Here is a 22,990-nt window from a genome sequence, read left to right on the forward strand (position 1 = left end):
ATATAAATGTACCAGTGGCCAATCAAGAAGAGTTTGCCCAGTCCAGCTCTTCTTAATGTAAATAGCTTGCAGCTGCTGTGCAAGCTAAAAACAAACAAAAAAAAAAAACTGTTGCCTAGCAACCAGCAGGAAACGCCCTCTGGAAGTTCAGGTAAGTCCTGATCGCCTAGCAATGACCGGGGCCACAGAGGAAGAGGAGCCATGGCAGTTTGTTACAATGAGCACTTTCTTAGACTTAAAATGTCTAAGACTGAACTGATTATCTTCCCACCCTCCCGTATAAAATCCAACCATCTTTTATCCTAACTGTCTATGCTCACTGCTACCCCTTCTGTGTCACTCCTGTCTGTCTTACCCTTCCCTTTGGAATGTAAGCGCTCATGAGCAGGGCCCTCTCTCCTCATGTACTTTTCTTAGAATATATACATCTCTGCTACCCTGATAATTGCTTCAGTGTCCTGTCCACTAATGTAACTATCCTTATTTACCATGAACTTGTCATAAATTGTCTTATACTGTCATTTTTTTTTTTGGTCATTTATAATACATAAATTAGTTAGGCGCTGCGGAAACCTTGTGGCACCATAAAAATAAACAATAATAATACTAATACTAATAGTAATGAGTACAGTTGGAGCCCCTGTCAACTTCGTTCCTTAGGTCGTGGCTCACCATGGCTATTCTATTGTTCTCAGCAGCAATACGTATTGTATTTAACAATACAGTAAAGTACAGGTCTCCAACCTATGGCCCTCCAGATGTTGTGGAACTACATGTCCCAGCATGCCCTGACAGTTTTGACATGCTCTTACAGGAAAAAATGTGGCAATGAATGTTGGAACATTTAGTCTCACAACATCTGGAGGGCCACAGGTTGAAGACACATGCAGTAAAGGATTAGCATAGTAATCCTATTACTCACTTAATCCAATTAACAGGCTAAATGAGGAGGGCTTCATCTGTACATGGTCAACAACAACACTCCTGTAGCATTTAAATGATCCTCAACTGGTATTAAATCGGCATAATTTGTGCAAAGAAACCATTTTCCACAACACTACACATCCACCATCACATAGACCCTACTTTCTGCATAATATAGCATAAGAAAAGGATTTGCCAGATCAGATGGCATTTTCCCGTTTCCAACACTCTATATTTCAGTTATGCAGAGAGAAGTTTCTTAATAATGGAATGTTGCAGAACTACGCCAAAGTAAATAGAACAGCTGTCCCATAGCACCAGTCCATTTCAACTTCTATTGCCATTCTCTGTTACCACATACCCCACCCTTATGGCTATACAAAGCATCCACCCCTTCTCTCCATGCTATGCAGTTCAATCCCTTTTATTTCATGCTAGACCGCTTGGATTTATTTTTAAACTGTAGGGTTTCCATTTGAAGGTTATCCTGTACTTACATTGAAAATAAGCAAGAAATGTAGTAATGCTGTGTACATACTTGGCGTTTCCAGGCACTGCTGATATATCGGAGGTGTCGCGGGAAAACAGTATACCACATACACATGGGCCGATTGTGTTCACTCTAGAAATTTTTTAGGGCAGGGTGCTGACCACGGGGAAGGCACATTTTTCAGTCAGGAAGGCACATTTTAATATTAAAGGGCAAAATGATGCAATATAGATATAGATAGAGACAGTGGTCGAAGTGGGAATTTTAAAGTGGGGGTATGGAAAAGTGAAAGTTGGGATTATGTGTGCGCCGAAGGGACGCTCGCTCCAGAAAAAGGGGGCGTTGTCACCTAAAATAGGACCTGTCCTTAAGTGTAGTGTGCTACGTCATATACCTCTTATGTACATTATGCAACACAATAGTAGACCCCCTTTTACTTGCCCCATAAACATTATGCCACACGGAATCCGACAAAATTCATGTTAAGGTGCCCATACATGTAGTGATGTGATCCATGCATTTCAAGCTAGATAACATTGCATCTAGTTAAAAATGTAAGCAATGTGCTAAAGCAGTATGCATTTTGAACTAGATGCAATCTAGTTCAAAAAGTACATGCAGCACATACTTTTTGTGCTTTGCGATGTGCGATGCAAGGGACTGCCCATCACCTCGCAAAAAAGGAGGCACCTTTATGCCAAAATTAAAGTGCCAAAATTCACGTCATGCCACCTTGATTGAGACAAAATTCACATCCAGGTACCCGGACTGAGCAAGAATTCACATCCTGCCACACTGAAAGAGCAAAAATTCACATTATGCAACATATATTGAGTCAAAATTCACATCATGGCATCCGGATTGAACCAAAATTGACCTCAAGACACCAGGATTGAGCCAAAATTCATGTCATGCCACCCAGATTAAGAAATAAACTCATGTTTTGCCACATGGTTGAGCCAAACTTTACATACACACTCACACAGATTGAACCAAAATTTGGGGACACAGGTAGAGAGGAATGCATGGGCACACAGGGACAGAGGCACAGATGGGGAGAGACAGAGGCACATATGGGCAGGGAAACACAAAGCAGGGACAGCGGCACACATGGATATGGACTCAGATGGGCAGGGACAGAGGAAATTATGGGCAGGGACAGAGGTACACATTGTCAGGGGCACACACACTGGTAGAGCACGCAGCGGCAGAGGCACACATGGCAGGGACAGAGGAGCACGTGGGTAGGGGCACACATGGCGAGAGGAGGGGGGCAGAAGGTTGAGCAGGGGTTTGAAAGCATAGTGACACTTGAATGTGTATTGTACTTGTACTGCCGGGTTCCTAACACCTAACAAACTTTATATACTCACTGCTCTTCTCATCACATCAGTGGGCATCATCTCCTCCGCACCTTTGGCCAGGATCACCAGGGCTCTCTTGCCCGCTAAAGCGTTAGAGCACTTTGAACAGGTCCTTCTGCAGCTGGTATATCAGCACCTGCAGTGCTGAACAGTACACAGAGAGCCCTTTATACGGCAGACGGGAAGACATGCGGGGCTTGTGCAGCTGTAATTGCCTCTTACTGCGCCGCCGGCGCAGTTGATGCCGGCAGCGATTAATCCGCCAATACTGCTGGAGGGGGTGAAGGGGGAACGTGGCCAGAGCTGGGCAGGGGAGGTGACTGGAGCTTGGAGGGGGATGGATCCTGACAGCTGGAGGAGAGAATGCGGCCTTCCACCTCTGGTTTGTGCGTCCACTGCCTGACCGCGTCCCTTCCCACACCAGTTATGCTCTGCGGGCGGGGTGGGCGGCAGCACCAATTGTATCAGGGGGTATGTGCCAGGGTACGCTGACTTTGGGACTTCAAGAAGGCGGGCGGGCTTGAGGTCCCTGCGGCATATGGACAATCAGCGGCGGCATCCCTGCGGTGGATGGGAACTGAACTAGTTCCCATACACCGCAGGGCCCCCGCCACTGATTGTCCATACGCAAAAAGGGACCCCACCAAGATTGTCTATACGAATCAGGCCACCTCATGCCCGGACCCTGCTGCCCAGGTATCACCTGCCTCCCAGGGACCCGCAGACCTTATTTTGTCAGTGGCAGATATTTACTGTGCAGGGCGCAGGGCAGCAAAAGCCGGGCAGGGCGGAATTCGGCGTCTTTCAAAGGGGCAGGGTGCAGCGCCCTGTGAAAGAAGCCTAGTGGGTACACTAGGCCGAGATCGTTGACCATATTGGTCAGTGACGTCACTGGTAGCCCCTGCTCCATACATGCAGTCTCTGACAATATTGTCAGATTGAGCTGCATGTACAGACGACAGAATCGCCCTGAGGAAGCTAATCTGTGAAGCGCGTGCCGGCTAGCGGTGCGCAGGCAGATTGTTGCTATTTATTATTTTTCTTATATGCATTTTGATTGTGTGTCCTATCAGCAGCGTTGTCTCGCCAGTCCTTTTAAGGGCTGAGACCTGTCTGCAACAGTGCTCTTTACTTAACTCTGTGTGCATATCGAATACTGCACACCGAGGGAGCACCTTTATCTGATACTCTCACAGGGCGGATATTCCTACCTGCCACAAGGCATGGGAACACCCTGATTTGGTGCCGAGTGATTATCAGATAAATTCTGATATATTACACGCTACAACTTGAGAGACAAAGGCATCCCTGCCTAGTGCCTCAGATATATATATATATATATGCGTGAATATAATAGAATTGCAGCACAAGCAATACGCGGAGTTGTAAGAGGTCATTCAACCCACTCCTCTTTGGCACCCCCTAAATCTAGCAGTAACGTGTGGGTTCTGCAGACCCACATTTCTGAACAGAATCGGTGTAGCCATTAACTGTTAATAAGTGACACACCTAAACACGCTCAATCTACATTATAATCATTGATAGCAACCTCTGCCTGTGTATGTTAGTATTGTGTTTTTTAAATATATTCTCGCAGTCTTTTATCAAATACTTAATAAAAGTTAAATTTTACTAATTTCTTTGGTGCACCATTTAAGGACATATCTTTCTTCTTTCTTCAATATTGTACCCAGCATTAGCCTGAAAAGATCAGCGTGCCAAAAGTGTAAAATTACTCAAGTTAAACATACAAATCACATGCCATTATATCCAAAGGAACTTTAGGAAAGTTTCTGGCAATATGTTGTCAGCAGGCAATCATATTATCGTATATTAAATGTAGGTCTATGTAAGATCAATCAGGGCAATTTGCAAGCAACATTATAATGTAATATTTGCATGCTCATCCTAATTGTAAAACAGGAAATAGACATTCCATACAAAACTGCATAATCTAAACCGATTGGTCAAGAGGTTCACCTGTAAGACCATCTGCCAAGCTATCAGTACATAAAAAGCATAATAGTACATACACTATATACAATTATATTACATATGTTAAAATTGCTCACGTATCATCTGTGTCTATAGATTCCCCTCGGGCTGCTCCCCCCTGAATGGATTCCATAGCTGTGGAGTACAGTGCCTTCTGGGCCACTGGACGCTTCTCATCAGTCTGACTCTGTGCGCCATCTGCTTGCCGCTCTCTTTCCTGCTGCTCAATGTTGTGTACACCTAAAAGAAGGCTGTAATCCATAATCTTGAAGCTTTCTAAAACCTGGGAAATAAACAAGATAAATGTAATTGTGCTTCAAAAGCTGAAAGGAACATCATTGCAAATTAATTTGTAAAATTTTCAGTTGGTGGCAATGCCATATAGCAGCGGTACATCTAGCTGTGGTGGTCGAGAACCAAATTAAAATATTTATGGTCAAAGTGCAAAACCAGTGCTGGTGGCTGTGGATCATAAAACATGTGGACAAATCGAAAGTACAACTGTACACTACCACATAACTAATGCTGGCCATACACCAGACTATGGGTCTTCATACTGTGGTCCTCCAGATGTTGTGAAACTACAAATCCCAGCATGCCTTGCCACAGTTTCGCTACAAGGGAGTGTTAAAACTGTGGCAAGGCATGCTGGGATTTGTAGTTTCACAACATCTGGAGGGCCACAGTTTGAAGACTCATGCGACTAGACCAACTTTCATCCAACTAGTTGGTTGGTTGTACTGGAAATCTGGTACTGTTTGGGAGCCAATGACAATCATCAATTTGCTCACAAACCCAGGAAAATGGACAAAAACAGTCAGCAAAATCTAACAGATTCAGCTACAGGACCTTGTCTGCAAGTTGTGTCAGTTTCCAGAATTTGGGGGCAAATTACTGAATAACAAAGTACATTTACTCCCATCCAGTGCCAGATTTTTATTCCATCCAACTAGTTGGATGAAAGTTGGTATAGTGTATGGCCATCATTAGCCTAAGCACATTCTGCTCAACATGACCCATTACAGGAGGGACTCTGTTCCTCTTTTTAATGTATGATTGCCATCATCTGTGCTGAATTTTCTGATTTATAAAAGATGATGGCAATTAAATTAAAAAAGGTAATTCCAGGAACAGAGTATTTTGTCCCTCCTGGGATGAGTCTTCATGGGAGTTATGCAAGAATGACAGGTAGGCACAATATGCTTAATTTCATAACTTTTTTCGGTACTTATGTATTATCTGGGCTCCCATGTTAAATGCACCCCATTTTTTCATACCCCTACTATCCAACTACGCATGGAGTTGATTCTATATAGTGTGGCGAGCGCAGCGAGCCACCGTGCCCGAAGCGTGGCGAGCGCAGCGAGCCCTGCGAGGGGACGTGGACTCATAAGAAAAACGGGAGCCCAGATATTACATAAGTACCCTTTTTTCTAACGTAATCAAGTTGATCATAGAGATGCCTCAATTTAAAAAAGTTTGGAGAACTACATTATATAATCAAAGAGCCCAAAAAAAGTTTATTTCTGACTGGAATCTAAATTGTTTCATCTACCCCAACCCAGGAAACACTAGCAATCAGATGCAGCGGTTCTTGTACTGGCATATTTAGTATTTCAAGTCTCTCTCTCTGCCATCACCACCAAGCTTGAGAAAAGACTCACTTTAGTCTTAGGGGTGTATTCAATGTGGGCTCCGTTTTTTGAGCGAGGGGGAATTGGCGTATGTGGCTCCAGAAGCAGCGAGACTCGCGGCTAAATACAGCAGGTTCGCTGCATTAGCCGCGGGTCTCGCTGTATGTGGGAATCCTTGCCGTCCTGTGACAGTGAGGATTTCACCAGAACGTTGAATTGGGCGAGCGGGTTAAACAGCGAGGATTACTGGTTTTCTGCAATCCTCGCTGTTTAACCCCCTCGCGGCTGCATTGAATACCTGCCTTACTGTGAAAAACAAGTATCATTTACACTTCTTCCCTTTTTAGTACTACTGTATAAATAAATAATGAGAAATTTTATTGCTGTACCCAAGGAATGGAATTAGTTAAGTTCTTACTCTTCTTTTAAGAACTTAACTAATTCCATTCCTTGGGTACAACAATATAATGCGAGAAGTCGGCTAATTAAGAGAAAAGCAAAACAGTGGTTGCTGATTGTTTCCACCGACCCCGATCTCCAGGGCTGAAGAACAAACGTCTTATGCCCAGCTATACCAGATTTAGAACATGGCTTGTTCTAAACAAAGGATTTCTCAGGGTTGGTTCGGATAGTGGTCCACCTGAGTCGTCAACATATGGATATAGTGCAATCTCTCACAGACTAATTTCACTGCATCAAGCAGCTTTATCAAAGGAGGAGCTTTCTTCAAGTTATGAACAAAAAAAGTAAGGGAAGCATTAAATAATGAGAGAGCATTTAAACTATACAAGGCTAATTAGGATAAGGATGCATTCTGAAAGTTAGTAAAAGGGAAATCAAAACAGACAAAAAGGAAATAAAAAGAATATAGTAATATAGTCTTAGAAAGCAAAATAAATCTATTTTATTTTTATATAAAATACACCAATAGTGTTAAAACAGAAATCAACAAATCTATACTTTTATTACACTCTGTTTTCTGCTGCTATTATTGCTGCAGATGGCATTAGCTTGTTGCACAAGGTACTAGCCACGGTGTATGAGGCCTACCCTTTGTGCTCAGCAGTGATAATATGTCAGAAGCAGCAACCATTTTGTCAGCTATGACTTGCATAAAACATTACAAAATGGCATAGGGAGTCAGAATGCTGCTGAAAGAAGTGATTTCTTATGGAGAATTTTTTTGGTTTTCTGGGTTTAACCCCTTCCTGACAGAGCTAGTTTTTGCGTTCCTGACAGAGCCATTTTTTTCAAATCTGACATGTCTCACTTAAGTGGGGATAACTTTTTTTTGCTTTTACTTATCCCAGTGATTTTGAGATTGTTTTTTCGTGACACATTGTACTTCAAATTAGTGGTAAATTTGGGTCGATACAGTCTGTGTTTTTTTGTGAAAAATACCAAAATGTCGTGAAAAAATGGAAAATTTAGCGATTTGCAAAATGTTAAATTTTCTGCTTGTGAGACAAATAATCATACCACTCAAAATAGTTAATAACTAACATAGACCATATGTCTACTTTATGTTGCCATCATTATTTCAACTTCCTTTTAATTTTTTTGGACACTAGGAGGCTTACAATATGAATAGCAAATTCTCAAATTTTCAAGAAAATTTCAAACACTGATTTTTTTAGGGACCAGTTCAGTTCTGATGTGACTTTGAGGGACTTGTATGTGAGACACCCCCATAAATGATGCCATTTCAAAAACTGCACCCCTCACAGTATTCAAAACAGCATTTTGGAAGTTTGTTAACCCTTTAGGTGTTTCACAGGAATTAAAACAAAGTGTAGGTGAAATTTCAAAATTTCATTTTTTTTGCAGATTTGCAAATTTAATACATTTTTCTAAGGAACACAGTACATTTTACTAGAGAAATGTGACTAAAAATTGATTCCCCCAATTCTTTGGTTTTCATAAATATCCTATATGTGGCCCTAGTGTGCACGGTGACCAAACCACAGGCTTCATAATAGAAGGAGCACCTACTTGATTTTGGAGCCTCCTTTTTAGGAGATTATTTTTTAGGAACCATGTAGGTTTCTAGGCACCATAAGATGCTAAAAGTTAGGTACCCCCCCACAAGTGACCCCATTTTGCAAACTACACCCTTCAGGGAATTCATCTAGGGGTATAGTGTACATTTCAAACCCCCAGGGGTTTCACCAATTGTGGTACAACTGGGCAGTGAAAATGAAAAAAATAAATTTTTCATTTTCACAGCTCAGTTGTATCAAAATTGGTGAAACCCCTGGGGGTTTGAAATGTACACTATACCCCTTGATGAATTCCCTGAAGGGTGTAGTTTGCAAAATGGGGTCACTTGTGGGGGGGTTCCACTGTATGGGTGTTTCGGGGGTCATTCAACCAGAATCTGTGCTGCAAAATCCAAAAATCACTCCTTCCCTTCTGAGTCCTGCCATGCACCCAACTGGTATTTTTTGGTCACACATGAGGCATTGCCGTACTCGGGAGAAATTGGGGCACAGATTTTGGGGTGCTTTGTCTCCTTCATTCCTTGTGAAAATGAAAAATTTTGAGCCAGATCTGCATTTTTGTGTAAAAAAATGTAATTTTTTACACAAAAATGCAGTTCTGGCTCAAAATTTTTTATTTTCACAAGGAATGAAGGAGACAAAGCACCCCAAAATCTGTGCCCCAATTTCTCCCGAGTACGGCAATGCCTCACGTGTGACCAAAAAATACCAGTTGGGTGCATGGCAGGACTCAGAAGGGAAGGAGTGATTTTTGGTGGCGGAATGAATGGTGGGTGCTATGTCGCATTAGCAAGACCCCCGAAGCACCAATACAGTGGAACCCCCCCACAAGTGACCCCATTTTGCAAACTACACCCTTCAGGGAATTCATCTAGGGGTATAGTGTACATTTCAAACCCCCAGGGGTTTCACCAATTGTGGTACAACTGGGCAGTGAAAATGAAAAAAAATAAATTTTTCATTTTCACAGCTCAGTTGTATCAAAATTGGTGAAACCCCGGGGGGTTTGAAATGTACACTATACCCCTTGATGAATTCCCTGAAGGGTGTAGTTTGCAAAATGGGGTCACTTGTGGGGGGGTTCCACTGTATGGGTGTTTCGGGGGTCATTCAACCAGAATCTGTGCTGCAAAATCCAAAAATCACTCCTTCCCTTCTGAGTCCTGCCATGCACCCAACTGGTATTTTTTGGTCACACGTGAGGCATTGCCGTACTCGGGAGAAATTGGGGCACAGATTTTGGGGTGCTTTGTCTCCTTCATTCCTTGTGAAAATGAAAAATTTTGAGCCAGATCTGCATTTTTGTGTAAAAAAATGTAATTTTTTACACAAAAATGCAGTTCTGGCTCAAAATTTTTCATTTTCACAAGGAATGAAGGAGACAAAGCACCCCAAAATCTGTGCCCCAATTTCTCCCGAGTACGGCAATGCCTCACGTGTGACCAAAAAATACCAGTTGGGTGCATGGCAGGACTCAGAAGGGAAGGAGTGATTTTTGGTGGCGGAATGAATGGTGGGTGCTATGTCGCATTAGCAAGACCCCCGAAGCACCAATACAGTGGAACCCCCCCACAAGTGACCCCATTTTAGTCACCAGCTTTGGGAGGGGGGCTGGCGCTGCGGCTGGCGGGGGGGTGGGAGGGGTGCTGGCGCTGCGGCAGCCGGGTGGGTGGGAGGGAGGGGGGCTGCCGGGTGGGAGGCCTGGCGATCGGTGGGGTATATACACACACACACATATATATATATATATTTATATATATACATATATATACACACACACATATATATATATATATATATGTGTGTGTGTGTGTGTGTGTGTGTGTGTGTGTGTGTGTGTGTGTGTGTGTGTGTGTGTGTGTGTGTGTGTGTGTGTGTGTGTGTGTGTGTGTGTGTATATATATATATATATATATACACATATACATACATACATATATTTTCAGTGCATATATTTTATTTTACAACTTTTTCAGCAGCTTGATGCTGCTGCTGCTGCTGCGGGGGGGAGGGGGGAGGAGGGCAGCGCTGCGTGCGCTCCAGACGCTCCGGGGGAGCCGTGGGAGCCGCTGCTGCTGCCGGGTGAGTGCCCGGCGGGTGCGAGGGGTGGGCTGCACATCGGTGGTGATCGGTGCTGTACCTGACAGCACCGATCACCACCGATCCCTGTGTTACCGAGCGGCTTAGCCGCCGGTAACACAGGAAACGCTGTGAATGGCTGTTCAGATTTGAACAGCCAATCACAGCGATCGCCGACCGGGGGGGGCACCCCTGCCCCCCCTGGGCGGCGAGGGGGGATGTCTGCTGTCAGGGACAGCAGACATCACCTAACTGTCACTGCGTCTCTAGACGCAGTGACAGTTAGAAGTCATGACGTACATTTATGCCATGTGTCGGGAAGTACCTCCCGGCCATGACGTAAATGTACGTCAAATGTCGGGAAGGGGTTAAGAATGCAATATTGATAGAACAGAAGACGAGGGAAGACAGTCAGTCTGCACAGTTTTGTCTACAATAATGGGAACTAATCAGATAACGGGGTAAGCATGCGTAGACCCCAAGGCAAGGAAGGAAATTTCTCTGCCTAGTTACCAGTCCTAAATGACGTGAATTATTATAAGATCATTAATTCAATACTGACTTGTCCAAATACATTTCAGCCCATATGAATAATGGAGTAACTGAACTGAATAAAATAAAAATATTGGGCATAAAGATGGAGTGGTTAAGCGATTGAGGAAGCAGTTCAGGTATGTCATTGGAGCTGGGGGTGCAGGTAATTATCCCTGAGGTACTGGCTGATTCTGTCCACAGTCATCTGTTATTGGGTTAAGGATTTTTTATTAAGGAATAAGTCCAGTAATATTATATATTTTAGTGTGTTAAGTTTGCTTTGGCCTTTGCAATACATGCAATCAAGTTATCTTTTACTATCTTTCATTATTCTTCAAGTAAAGCATTTTTCTATATTTTACAAGTTGGTGTTGAGTGAAATAATTTCAGCGGTTGCCGCTATATTTAAGGGTTATAAGGTATTCATAAATAAGACTGTTATCAATAGTAAAAGGTAAAAAAAAAAAAAAAAACATAGGCTCCATAATTAATGATGGTAAAAGCATCAATTTTACTAGGGAGGAGCAAACAGGGGGATCTATAGGCACCATTAAAGGGGTGAGCCAGGTGTAAAAACATAGAATTCACACCAGAAGAGGTCAGTAAGCAAGACTGCAAAATAAAAACCAAGAAAAGATGGGATTTACCCGAGGGTTCTGATGGAACGTAGGCAGGAATTGGCAAATCCTGAGCATCTGAGGTTTGATTGATCATTTTGATCAGGTATGGTTCCAAAGGACTGGAGATTAGGGGAGTTAACGGTATTTCACAAAAAGGAAATGAGGAATACCCAACAAATTATAGACCAGTGAGCCTAATATAGGGAAATTATTTGAGGGAATATTAAGAGATGGTATCCAGGAGCACTTCGTGCTGAATGAGATAATCAGTGGGAACCAGCATGGGTTTGTAAGAAACCGATTGTGTCAAATTAACCAAATATTAGCATAACCCTATTCAAAGGCAATGCAGTAAACATGGTCTACCTGAATTTTCTGCTGATCCATAAAATGGACGATTCGGGACTAGAGGAAAATCTGGCTACTAGCCAGAGAAGAGAGTGGTTATAAATGGTGCATTTTCAAATTGGATTTCAGTACAATGTGCTAGGGTCTTTCCTATTTAATATATTTATTAACAGTCTAGAGAATGGACTTCTAAGCAAAGAGTCCATCTTTGCATACGATACTAAATTGTGCAGGAGGGACTTAAACAAACTAGGATATAGATGAAGAAATGTGATTCAATGTTGATAAATGTAATGGGTTAGACACATGTAGCAATTTTTGCCTTTTTTCTATGCAATCTGACTAGATCGTTCAGCGTGTATGCCCCCGAGCAACTGAACCACACATTACTAGGTTCAGTTGTAGTATGTAGTATATCTAGTTAGTTAGATTGCTAGTGTTCTTACCAGAGAACACTGGTTAGCACAGATTGCTCCGCACACATATCTGGTGCATAGCATGTGCGTAAGTGATGTGTGCTGAACGATCTGTGATAAACTGCATCGCTCAGCACAGGGCTGAAGTTTCCCCCATCTATAGGTCCCATTAGGTCATGCATCTCGGGAGACATAACCAGTGTGCTACCTACAATCTAAATCATGGGTCTTCAAACTGTGGCCCTCCAGATGTTGTGAAACTACAAATCCCAGCATGCCTTGCCACAGTTTTAACACTCCCTTATAGCAAAACTGTGGCAAGGCATGCAGGGATTTGTAGTTTCAAAACATCTGGAGGGCCACAGTTTGAAGACCCATGATCTAAATAGTGAAGAGGATGGTAGGAGAATCGCAAATAAAAAAAAGCACCCAGGAGTACAAATTGATAATAAACTTGGGTGCAGTGCTCAGTGCCAATGTACAGCAAGTAAGGCAAATAGTTCCAATGTACAGTATGAGCGATCTGCGACCTCCCGTACATAGCCACATGCACCAACACACAATTGCGTAATCAGTCACGTAAAGTAGAAGGTCAGTGGTGTAAAACTTGGAGTCTGGGTGACTTCTTCCTCACGTATAAGAGGATCCGGCACCTGTGGAGATAAAGGATATTCTTGGAGTCCACCAGTATCTTCACACATGCGCTCCAACTTTGGTTGATATCGCTAGACGCATTGGACTTACAAAAACGCTACTACACGGACGACGAATTGCTACAACACTGTTGACGGCGGTGCAGCGGGTGAGAGACGGGACTCGGCCTGATACACAGGCGCTCCGTATCAGCTGGAGGTGAGACCACCCACTGCTGCGTGAGAGACGCGGCAGGACCAGACTGACACTACACTGCTGGATTTAGGTGGTTCTCTTTCCCAGCATCTTACCCTGCACTTTCATTCAAACTAGCAGGCGGTGGTACTGAGGGCAGTGGAATCTACATGGAATAGTCCCTCAGTCTCCCTGCATCACTCATTCCGTCATACACCATATATATTGGAGTCCGTGAGTATTGCGCTAAGTGGAGCATTTCCCCCTATTAAAAGACAATTGGATAACAATATACTGGCATTTTAAATAGACACATTTTTTCCCAGATGAAAAAAATGGAAAAATATCATCCCAGGGTCAATATATGCATATATATTTTTATAATTAGATATAGATTATAATATGTATAATTTTATGCATGCTATATTTAGTATATGAATGTGAAAAATAGGTGGCCACCTAGATTATATATGAGCTATAGCTTATAATAATTTTTATTGAGTCAACCTGTGAATTATGTTTACTGTAATATGATTTTTTTATATCCTATTAACCCCTTCCCGACATATGACGTACATTTACGTCATATGTCGGTTGGGGGTGAATCAAGCCAGCTCACGGAGTGAGCTGGCTTGATAGAGAGCAGGTAATGGCTGTATATTACAGCCATGTCCCTGCTCTCACGGCCACGAGCGGCGAGTTCGCCGATCGCGGCCGTTTAACCCTTTAAGCACCGCGGGCAAAGCGCCCGCAGTGCTTAAATAGCTGATCGGAGGGGGGGGCGCCCCCCTCCGGCGCCGATCGGGGCCCCCCGCAGCGCGATCGGAGGGTGCCGATCGGTTGCCATGGTAGCCAGGGGTCTAATGTAGACCCCTGTGCTGTCCGTGTATTCATACCTATTACATCCTGCCTCAGGCAGGATGTAATAGGAAGTGCAAAAAATCACTACGTTCAGCCATAGAGCTCTATGGCTGAACCTAGTACAGGCGATCGCGCCCCCTAGTGGTCAAGTACACTAGGGGGCCTTGTAGTAAAAGTAAAAAAAAAAAAAAAAAAAAGTTTAAAAATAAAAAAAAAAATAATAAAATATTAAAAGTTCAAATCACCCCCCTTTCCCCATTTCCCAAATAAAAATAAATAAATAATAAAAAAAATAAACATATTTGGTATCGCCGCGTTCCTAAAAGTCCGATCTATTAAAATATAACATTAGTTATCCCGCACGGTTAAAGGCGTAAACGGAAAATAATCCCCAACGCCAAAACTACGCTTTTTGGTCGCATCGCCTACCCAAAAAAAAATAGCTAAAAGAGATCAGAAAGTCGCCCATATCCCATAATGGTATTAATTAAAAAGTACACTTCAGCCCGCAAAAAATGAGCCCTCACCCAGGTCCGTAGGTGGAAAAATAAAAAAGTTATAAGCCGCAGAACATGGCGACGCGACGCAAATTCGAAAAACCGTAACATTTTCTATTTCTTTTTTTAGTGGTAAAATGTAACGAAAACTATATAAGTTTGGTATTACCGGAATCGTAACGACCCATAGAATAAAGATAACCCATCATTTTAAACGAACTATGAACTCCAAAAAAACCGTAACCAGCGCAAAATTGTGGAATTGCGTTTTTTTTTTTTTTTACCCCACATTGAATTATTTCCTGATTCCCCAGAATATTATACGGTATAGTAAATGGTACCATTAGAAAGTACAACTTGTCCCGCAAAAAAAAAGCCCTCATGTGTCTATATAGCCGGAAAATTAAAAAAGTTACGCTTATTTGAACACAAGGAGGAAAAAAAAAAAAAAAATTACCTTAAAAGGCAATGTCGGGAAGGGGTTAAAATAATAATTGATTCAAATTGTGTAAGGCAGTGATTCAGTCATATTGCACCTCATGAAATATTAGTGCAGATATTGGGAATCTTTCTCTGGCTGTTTTGTAGATGGTTCCCTACACCTGTGTAGGCAAAAAACCTTCAATTAGGTGTGATTACACAGTCACCCCACCCCATCTGCAGCTGAATGAGTATTAGTGTTTAATTTTATTGATTTTCATTCACATATGTATTTTTATTTATATTTTTATTTGTAATTCTTTGATAAGATAATTAGAAAATCTCTATATATTCACAATTCATATAGCGCCTAAAAATTGGAGGTCAACCTCAAGAAAGTAAGACTGCCTACCACTCCTACCGCAATGCTTTGGACACTGACAAACAAAAATACTTCCAATCTATTATCATGTTTCCAAACCCAAGCAACTTTTTAAAACATTTAAATCACTTTAAAACCCTTCTCACCCCCTCCACCAGCTACCTTCATTACACAAGCACTTGCCTCCTACTTTAAGGACAAGATTGATAACATCCGATATGAGATGGGATGCTCCTCCGTAGCCAGTGACCTACTCCATACCTTACCTGAGCTATCTGGCAAGTTTTCCTCATTTGAGTTCACAAACGAAGTAGTATCAAAAACTTTTCTCATCCTCTTACTCCACTACCTCTCCTCTTGATCCTGTACCCTCAAAGGTCAGTAAAATGCTTTCTCCTGTGCCCATCCCAACCTTAATTAAAATCTGCAATCTCTCTCTTGCTACAAGGTATCTTTCCTTCTCTGTTCAAACATGCAGTAAATACTCCCATTCTGAAAAAACACAATTCTGACCCTAACTCTCTCTCTAACTACCATCCTATCTCTCAGCTCCCATGCCACTCCAGAAACTGGTCTACTCTCATGTCACACACTTAACTCTCACAACCTATTGGACCCACTTCAGTTAGGCTTTCGTTCCCAACACTCCACAGAGACGGCACTGACTACTAAAGTAGCGAATGATCTGGTCACTGCCAGATCTAAAAGGCTCACTACTCATTCTTCTAGATCTCTCTGCTGCTTTTGACACTGTTGACGACTCTCTCCTCATACAAACACTACACTCCCTAGGTCTTACGGGTAACGCTCTTTCCTGGTTTTCAACCTACCTACTCTGTATCTGATCGTTCTTTCAGCGTTCGCTTCTCTGATACCACCTCCTCTTCCGTACCTCTGTCAGTTGGAGTACCGCAAGGCTCAGTTTTAGGTCCTCTGCTCTTCTAAATCTATAACTCATCTCTTGGCAAACTAATCGGCTCTTTCAGCTTGCAGTATCACTTGTATGCGGATGACACTCAAATCTATCTATTAACCCCCGAGTTGTCACCAGTGGTTTTGGCCCGTGTCTCTGAATGTCTATCTGCCATCTCATCTTGGATGACTTTTCACTACCTCAACATTTCCAAAACAGAATTAATTATATTCCCACCAGCCAGGAGCAGTTACCATCGTAATATCTCCATAACTGTCGCCACAATCTGCCCTACCCCTCAAGCTCGCTGCCCCGGGGTCACCCTTGACTCGGTCCTTCATTCACCACATTCAGTTTGTCTCAAAATCATGTTACATGCATCTAAAAAAACATATCCAAGAAAAACATCCTATCTTACAAAACTTACTGCTTAAAACGCTAATCCGTGCACTCATTATCTCTCGCAGTGATTATTGCAATAATCTCCTCATTGGTCTTCCCAAGAAGAGACTCGCCACTGCAATCTATTTTGAATGCTGGCGCTAGGCTGATCTTCATAGCCAGACGTTCATTGTCTGCTGATCTGCTCTGCCAGTCCATCCATTGTTTTCTTATAGTCTTCCATATTCAATACAAAATACTTCTACTCATATATAAAGCTATTAACCAAACCACACCAACCTATATCTATTCACTTATCTTAAAATATCTCCTAACTCACTCTTCGCTCTGCACAAGATCCGAATTTCTCTTCTGCATGGGTTACTAGCTCCCATTCACTGTTACAGGACTTTCATAGGGCTGCACCCACCCTATGGAATGCCCTCCTGCGCACAATTAGACTCATCAAGCCTCCAAACTTTCAAGCATTCCCTGAAAACTCACTCATTTAGGTACCACCCACATCACCCTCAGAGGCATGCATGTATTATATAGCTTCCCTTCTCGACTTGCAACTTGGCGGGACTGCTACGCTATTACTAGTGCCTGTCCTTGTGTTTCCCTCCTATTTCCCTATACTTTGTAAGCTTGCAGCAGGGTTCTCCAACCTCTGTGTCTGTCTGTTTTATGCAGTTTGTTTTATCAGTGTTGTCATCAGCTGTAAAGTGCAATGGAATATGCTGGGTTACATAAGTTACTGTAAATAAAAATAAATTGCCCGCTATTCAAATCAGATATTTGATATTTATTAATGAATAATTTCTCTAAAGGCCCATACATACTGGGCGACTGAGCTGAAAGCTACTCAAAACTGCATGTTTTAGCGGCTTTCAGCTCAAAGTCACCCAGTGTGTATGCCCCAGCAATGAGCGGTGAGCTCCTGCTGAGTGAGGATGGCTTTGCATAGCTCTGCGCTATGCAAAGCCGTTTTCTCCCCTCCGTCAGCGCCGTGCAGGGGGGAAAGACAGTGAGTGTGTATACAATGAGCAGCTTTCCCCCCAGCGATGAACGCAATCATCTCTGTCCATACACGTGGGGGCATAGTTGCCCAGTGTGTATGGACCTATCGGCCTAGAACCTGGCGCAGAGCTTTAGCTAGGTAATCTACCTTATAAAAATTTGCCCCTTCTTCCATTAAGAACAGATTCAGAATCATCCTGATCTTCCTTTTCCAAGAAAACATCACAGAAATACCAGGCAAACGCTTCACAAACTGCCAGTTATGCTTCTTGGACCAGGCTGAAGACAATAGACTCTCTACATAAGAGGATGTCTTCTCCAGCCCTAAAGCAGCTCCTTTCCTTGGCCTTAGTCCAAAATGGATGTTAAACAAAAATATGAGCAAGGACACTGTACATGTCGACCTTTAGCTTGCGTCACCCTCCTGTTATTGTAGACCTAGGGTATGTCGACCATTCTTAGGTCTTGACCTAGTCACCGCCGACCAAGTGATTGTCAACTGGATACCGTGCTGCAAATCACCCAGGTTGTGTTATTATTAGCCTTGCCGCAGTGAGTTATCTTTCTGGTTAAGCATAGGTAATGGGTATATAGAGTGCAACCCTTACCCTCTTAATAGGATGAAAATACGCTATTGCCATAGCTCCAGCCACAAATCCCGCTCTGAGGGAGAGTGATCTATTCAAGATTATACCTTGTGTTGCCAATCAATGTCATTGACTGTAATGGCTCATAGATGAAGCAGAGGGGTCAATTTATTAATGGGAGTTAGGTGACAAAATGGTAACTGCCTACATTAAGTGCAGCAATTACTGTTCATCAAAAAATTATGACAGCAGATAATAGTCCTAAATGATTGGAACGCATAGAGAACCTACCCTTTTTCCCAATGCTGTTTGGCAGATGGCAGCGATTTGGCCAGGGAAAGTGGCCACTTTAAAAAAAAATTTTTACTTCATGGCATTTTTGCAGTGGCCTGTGAGATGTTCCTAGCCGGAGGACATTTTGAAAGGCTTGTGAATAATAACATTTGTTCTATTGGGAAAATGCATGCACAGGTCACACAAGTGCAGGGACCACTGACAGCACCTGTGCACTGCAATCCCAAGCATTTATAAAGAGTGAGGAAAGGGCACAAATCACCAGAAAGGCAATTTAGTTCTCTCCTCCAATGGCAACTTATACAGCTGAAGCTCTATCGTGGGGGAGATGGTGCAAGACTGTGGAAAAGGAAATTAGCCAGCGCTAGGCAGGGGTCAGGCAGCCCGAAGGCAGAGAAGGAGCTGAGAACAGCTCCTAAAGATGACAAATTTATGGGAGGTGGCGGCCATACCAAAGAGGTTCAAAGCTGCCGCCCCCAGGTGAAGAAGCAGATAAATAAAATATTTAAAAAACTGGTGTTCTGTTTTTATTTAAAAATATCCTTCACAGGGGGGCTATTAGGAAACAGCGGGCCTTTAATGTCCCACATGGTGGTATCTGCAGTTCTCTCAAGTACCAGCATGTGTGGAAGACTTGCTCGGACCTGTAGCTCCACTGTAAAGGACAATAAACTTTTTAAACCAGCTATCAACTCTGTGTCCTCTGCCCAAGGGTGTGGGGGATAACCTTGGGCTTCAGCCCAGGCCTGGGGTGGCCTGGAGAGGGGGCCCCTTTACTACACCTCTAGAATGACTATGACCACTGCAACTCTCTGTGCACCCCCAACGTGTCCTGACTACAGTTGTCTTTCCACTGGATGACAAAATCACAGCTGCATAGCTACTGATCACTGCTGCCACCTTCGGGAGAGGGTATTGACAACTGCTAGCCAATGGCACCTGCCACTACGGCTCTGTAACTTACAAGGCTGATGCATCTCTGCTGGCGTTTCACCTGGTCCAAACTATTTCTGTATCAGTGGTGTCCTAACCACAGTAAGCCAATGGAAACATGAAGAATACCCAAGTCAGCCGGACCCTGCAGCCCCTTCACAGACCCCAACAACTCAGCTACTAATGTAAGGCGAGGAATACTTAAAGTTGGAAAAAAAAAAATTACAAAAAAATTAAAAACCAAAAAGGACCATAAATCCTGCACCAGTAAATAAATGTCAGATTAGTAGTACGTTTATTTATATTTAGATTACCCCAATATGGGCCGAGGAGTGCCTAGGGAAATATATAAAGGAGTTTACAATTTGGAATAGTCTAGCTCTAATAATACAAAATGTATTAACAATCTTAATGTTACTGTAGTGTTCCTTACCGCTGCGATATTATGGGGTGCTCAAAAAAGCTAGATATAACAAAAAAGTATATCACTGCGCAAGGGAACATATACCTATTTTAGGCATACTTATATTTCATTCCACATAATTATCAAACCGTAAATAAAACATGATTCACTTACAACAACTAGAGGAATACACACAATAAAAAATAAATTGACATTAGTCCTATTTATAGTCCACTCTGTTAATATAGAGAAGATATTAAATGTTCCTAAACCGGATAATACCGTCAACAGTAGTCAAATTAAAAGTTAGCCATAATATTATTATGCGGCCTCCTTGTTGTGAAAATTCAAACGAGTAGGTGATATCTATTGTATAATGGGGCACCCGATTGCAAAGGTTCCTGGTGGGCTGTATGATCCAATGACCCAGTACTGTTGAGGAGGATGGAAAAAAGTGAGAAAATAATTGGACTGTACAGCGGTGATGTAATTGGATAGGAAACTTTAGAAAGGTTATGTGGAATTTGATAAACTTGCCTGAAAAAGGAGAGTTTTCAGGAAACGCTTGAAGGTTTGGAGACTCTTATTGTGCATGGGATTGCATCCCACAGTATATGTAGCCCAAAGAAAGTACTGCAGTCATGAATGGGAGTGAATAATAAGAGTGGATGCGAGACTTCGATCTTGTGAAGAGCAAAGAGGTTTTGTAGGCAGAAATTTTGATATACTGTAAGTGACGATACATACATTGGTGTAGCTTTGTTCATGGCCTTAGGTTTACGTATTTTAGAACTATACTAGAATACAGGAAACCTATAGAGAGACTGACAGCAGATCCACAAACAAACCTCTAGCAAGGAAGATTAGCCATGCAGCTGCATTCAGAAAGGATTGTAGTGGTGAGAGTCTAGTAAGAATACTATTGCAATAATCGATGGGTGAGATCATCAGAGCAATGATTAGTGTTTGTAGTGTCTTGTGTAAGGTAAGGTCAGATTTTGGATATGTTTTCAGATCCATGCAGCATGATTTTAAAACTGATTCAATGTGGGGAACAAAGGACAAGGATGACACCTAGGTAGCAAGCTTTTGAGTAGCATTCATTGTCGAGTGCTCAACATGGTTAAGGCCCATACACACTAAAAGATTTTTGTTTCCAAAGACTTTGCCAAAATCTCTGATAGATATATCTATCACCAAAGTAGTGCATACACACTGAGCTATTTTCCCTAAAGAGCAAGAGATTTTCAGGAGGCGAAAGACTTTGCTGAAAATCTTTTATACTGTAAAAGGATATTTACATTATGGGAGGGGTTAAAACTCCAAGGGTGTGAGCAGGGGGCCATTTTATTCAGTGCATTTCTTTTCTTGGGGCCTGATTCAGAACAGATTGCTGGGCTGCGTATATTCAGAGCCCAGCGATCAGGTAAATGCCGCCCTGCCCAGGGAAATCCTGACCATGTGCATAGCTACGATTTTATTCGCAGCCGTATTGCCCCTTACATGTTATGCCACACATCATAATGCCCATTACATGTTATACACACCAGTACACCTTATGCCACACACACCTTATGCCCATTACACATTATGCCACACACCATGATGCCCATTGAGCCCCATGCCATAATGCCAGGGGCTTCATGCTCAACGCCAGGGAGAGAGAGAATATATATATATATATATATATATATATATATATATATATATATATATATATATATATATATATATATATATATATATATATATATATCTTGTAAAGAAGAAAGAAATGAAGCGCACAAATCAGCAATAAGTTTATAAATATTTACTTCTGTATATGCTGACATACATTGGGTTAAAATCAGAAAGCTTGCCGTATAAGCAGGGCAGAACAGCCGGACCAGGCGCCGATGGAAAGACCGCAGGCAGTGATCAATTGCAGGCGGAGCGCATCAAAGTCGGGCAGTCAGCTGGGAGCTTCCACGATACAACACGGACCAGACCAGGACGTCACCACGTGGTTACCTGTTCCCGACGTGGTGACGTCCTGGTCTGGTCCGTGTTGTATCGTGGAAGCTCCCAGCTGACTGCCCGACTTTGATGCGCTCCGCCTGCAATTGATCACTGCCTGCGGTCTTTCCATCGGCGCCTGGTCCGGCTGTTCTGCCCTGCTTATACGGCAAGCTTTCTGATTTTAACCCAATGTATGTCAGCATATACAGAAGTCAATATTTATAAATTTATTGCTGATTTGTGCGCTTCATTTCTTTCTTCTTTACAAGCATACCTCTGTTTGGATTCGTGGTTGGATCCTGCAAGTGAAGCGGCACACATTATATGGGACATTGGACCTACCCAATAACGAGACTGTGGACTTTTTTGCGCTGGGTATTTATATATATATATATATATATATATATATATATATATATATATATACGGGGGGACCCCTTCCTGCGCTAATAGGAATGGAAGCAGCACCTCTGAAGGATCTTCTGTTAGACAAGACCCAGATGATAGAAATGGAAAAAACAAGGGGGTATCAGAGTGCGCTAGAATACAACAAAAGTGGATTCAAACCATCAATATTTAATATAAAATATAAAAAGTACAAGTACAAGTATAAAAAAGAGCCCTTATAGTTAAGGGTATCTCAAAAATACAATTGATGAACAGAGATGATTGTTGTTTAATTCAAGAGGTCTTGATCACAATTAGCCCAACGCGTTTCGTCAAAACATGACTTCATCAGGGGCGGATATAGTAATCAGCAATGACCATATATGTCATAAAAACAATAATTTGCCGCTCAGTATTCCAGAGTCAATTCTGATGTGATATCAGCAATCGTGAAGGAACAGGTGGAATCTATGCAAGTTCTATATACAATTTTGATCGTGATGTCTCAGAAACATTCCAATATGATTTCAGCAGTCATAAAGGCAGGATGATTCCAATAGAAATGCCAAGAAAATTGCCAGATATGCAAAAAATTATTAGAGAGCTCAGGATCTAACAACCAGTCAGCAGGGGTTCACCAATGCAAGTGCTTTGGTGAACCCCTGCTGACTGGTTGTTAGAT

General features: G+C 42.4%; 1 protein-coding gene across 9 annotated transcripts in view; it reads right to left on the reverse strand.

The window, feature by feature from the left end:
* Nucleotides 1-22,990, reverse strand: part of PIP5K1C (phosphatidylinositol-4-phosphate 5-kinase type 1 gamma) — a 282,746-nt gene that overhangs the window by 126,902 nt on the left and 132,854 nt on the right. For all 9 annotated transcript variants that reach the window (XM_083179358.1, XM_083179359.1, XM_083179360.1 and 6 more), the window contains exon 8: nucleotides 4,851-5,056. In XM_083179358.1, the coding sequence (XP_083035484.1) occupies nucleotides 4,851-5,056 (206 nt within the window). The remainder of the gene's footprint in view (nucleotides 1-4,850; nucleotides 5,057-22,990) is intronic.

Source organism: Crinia signifera, chromosome 1 (genome assembly GCF_055691185.1).
Source record: "Crinia signifera chromosome 1, ASM5569118v1, whole genome shotgun sequence".
NCBI lineage: Eukaryota > Metazoa > Chordata > Amphibia > Anura > Myobatrachidae > Crinia > Crinia signifera.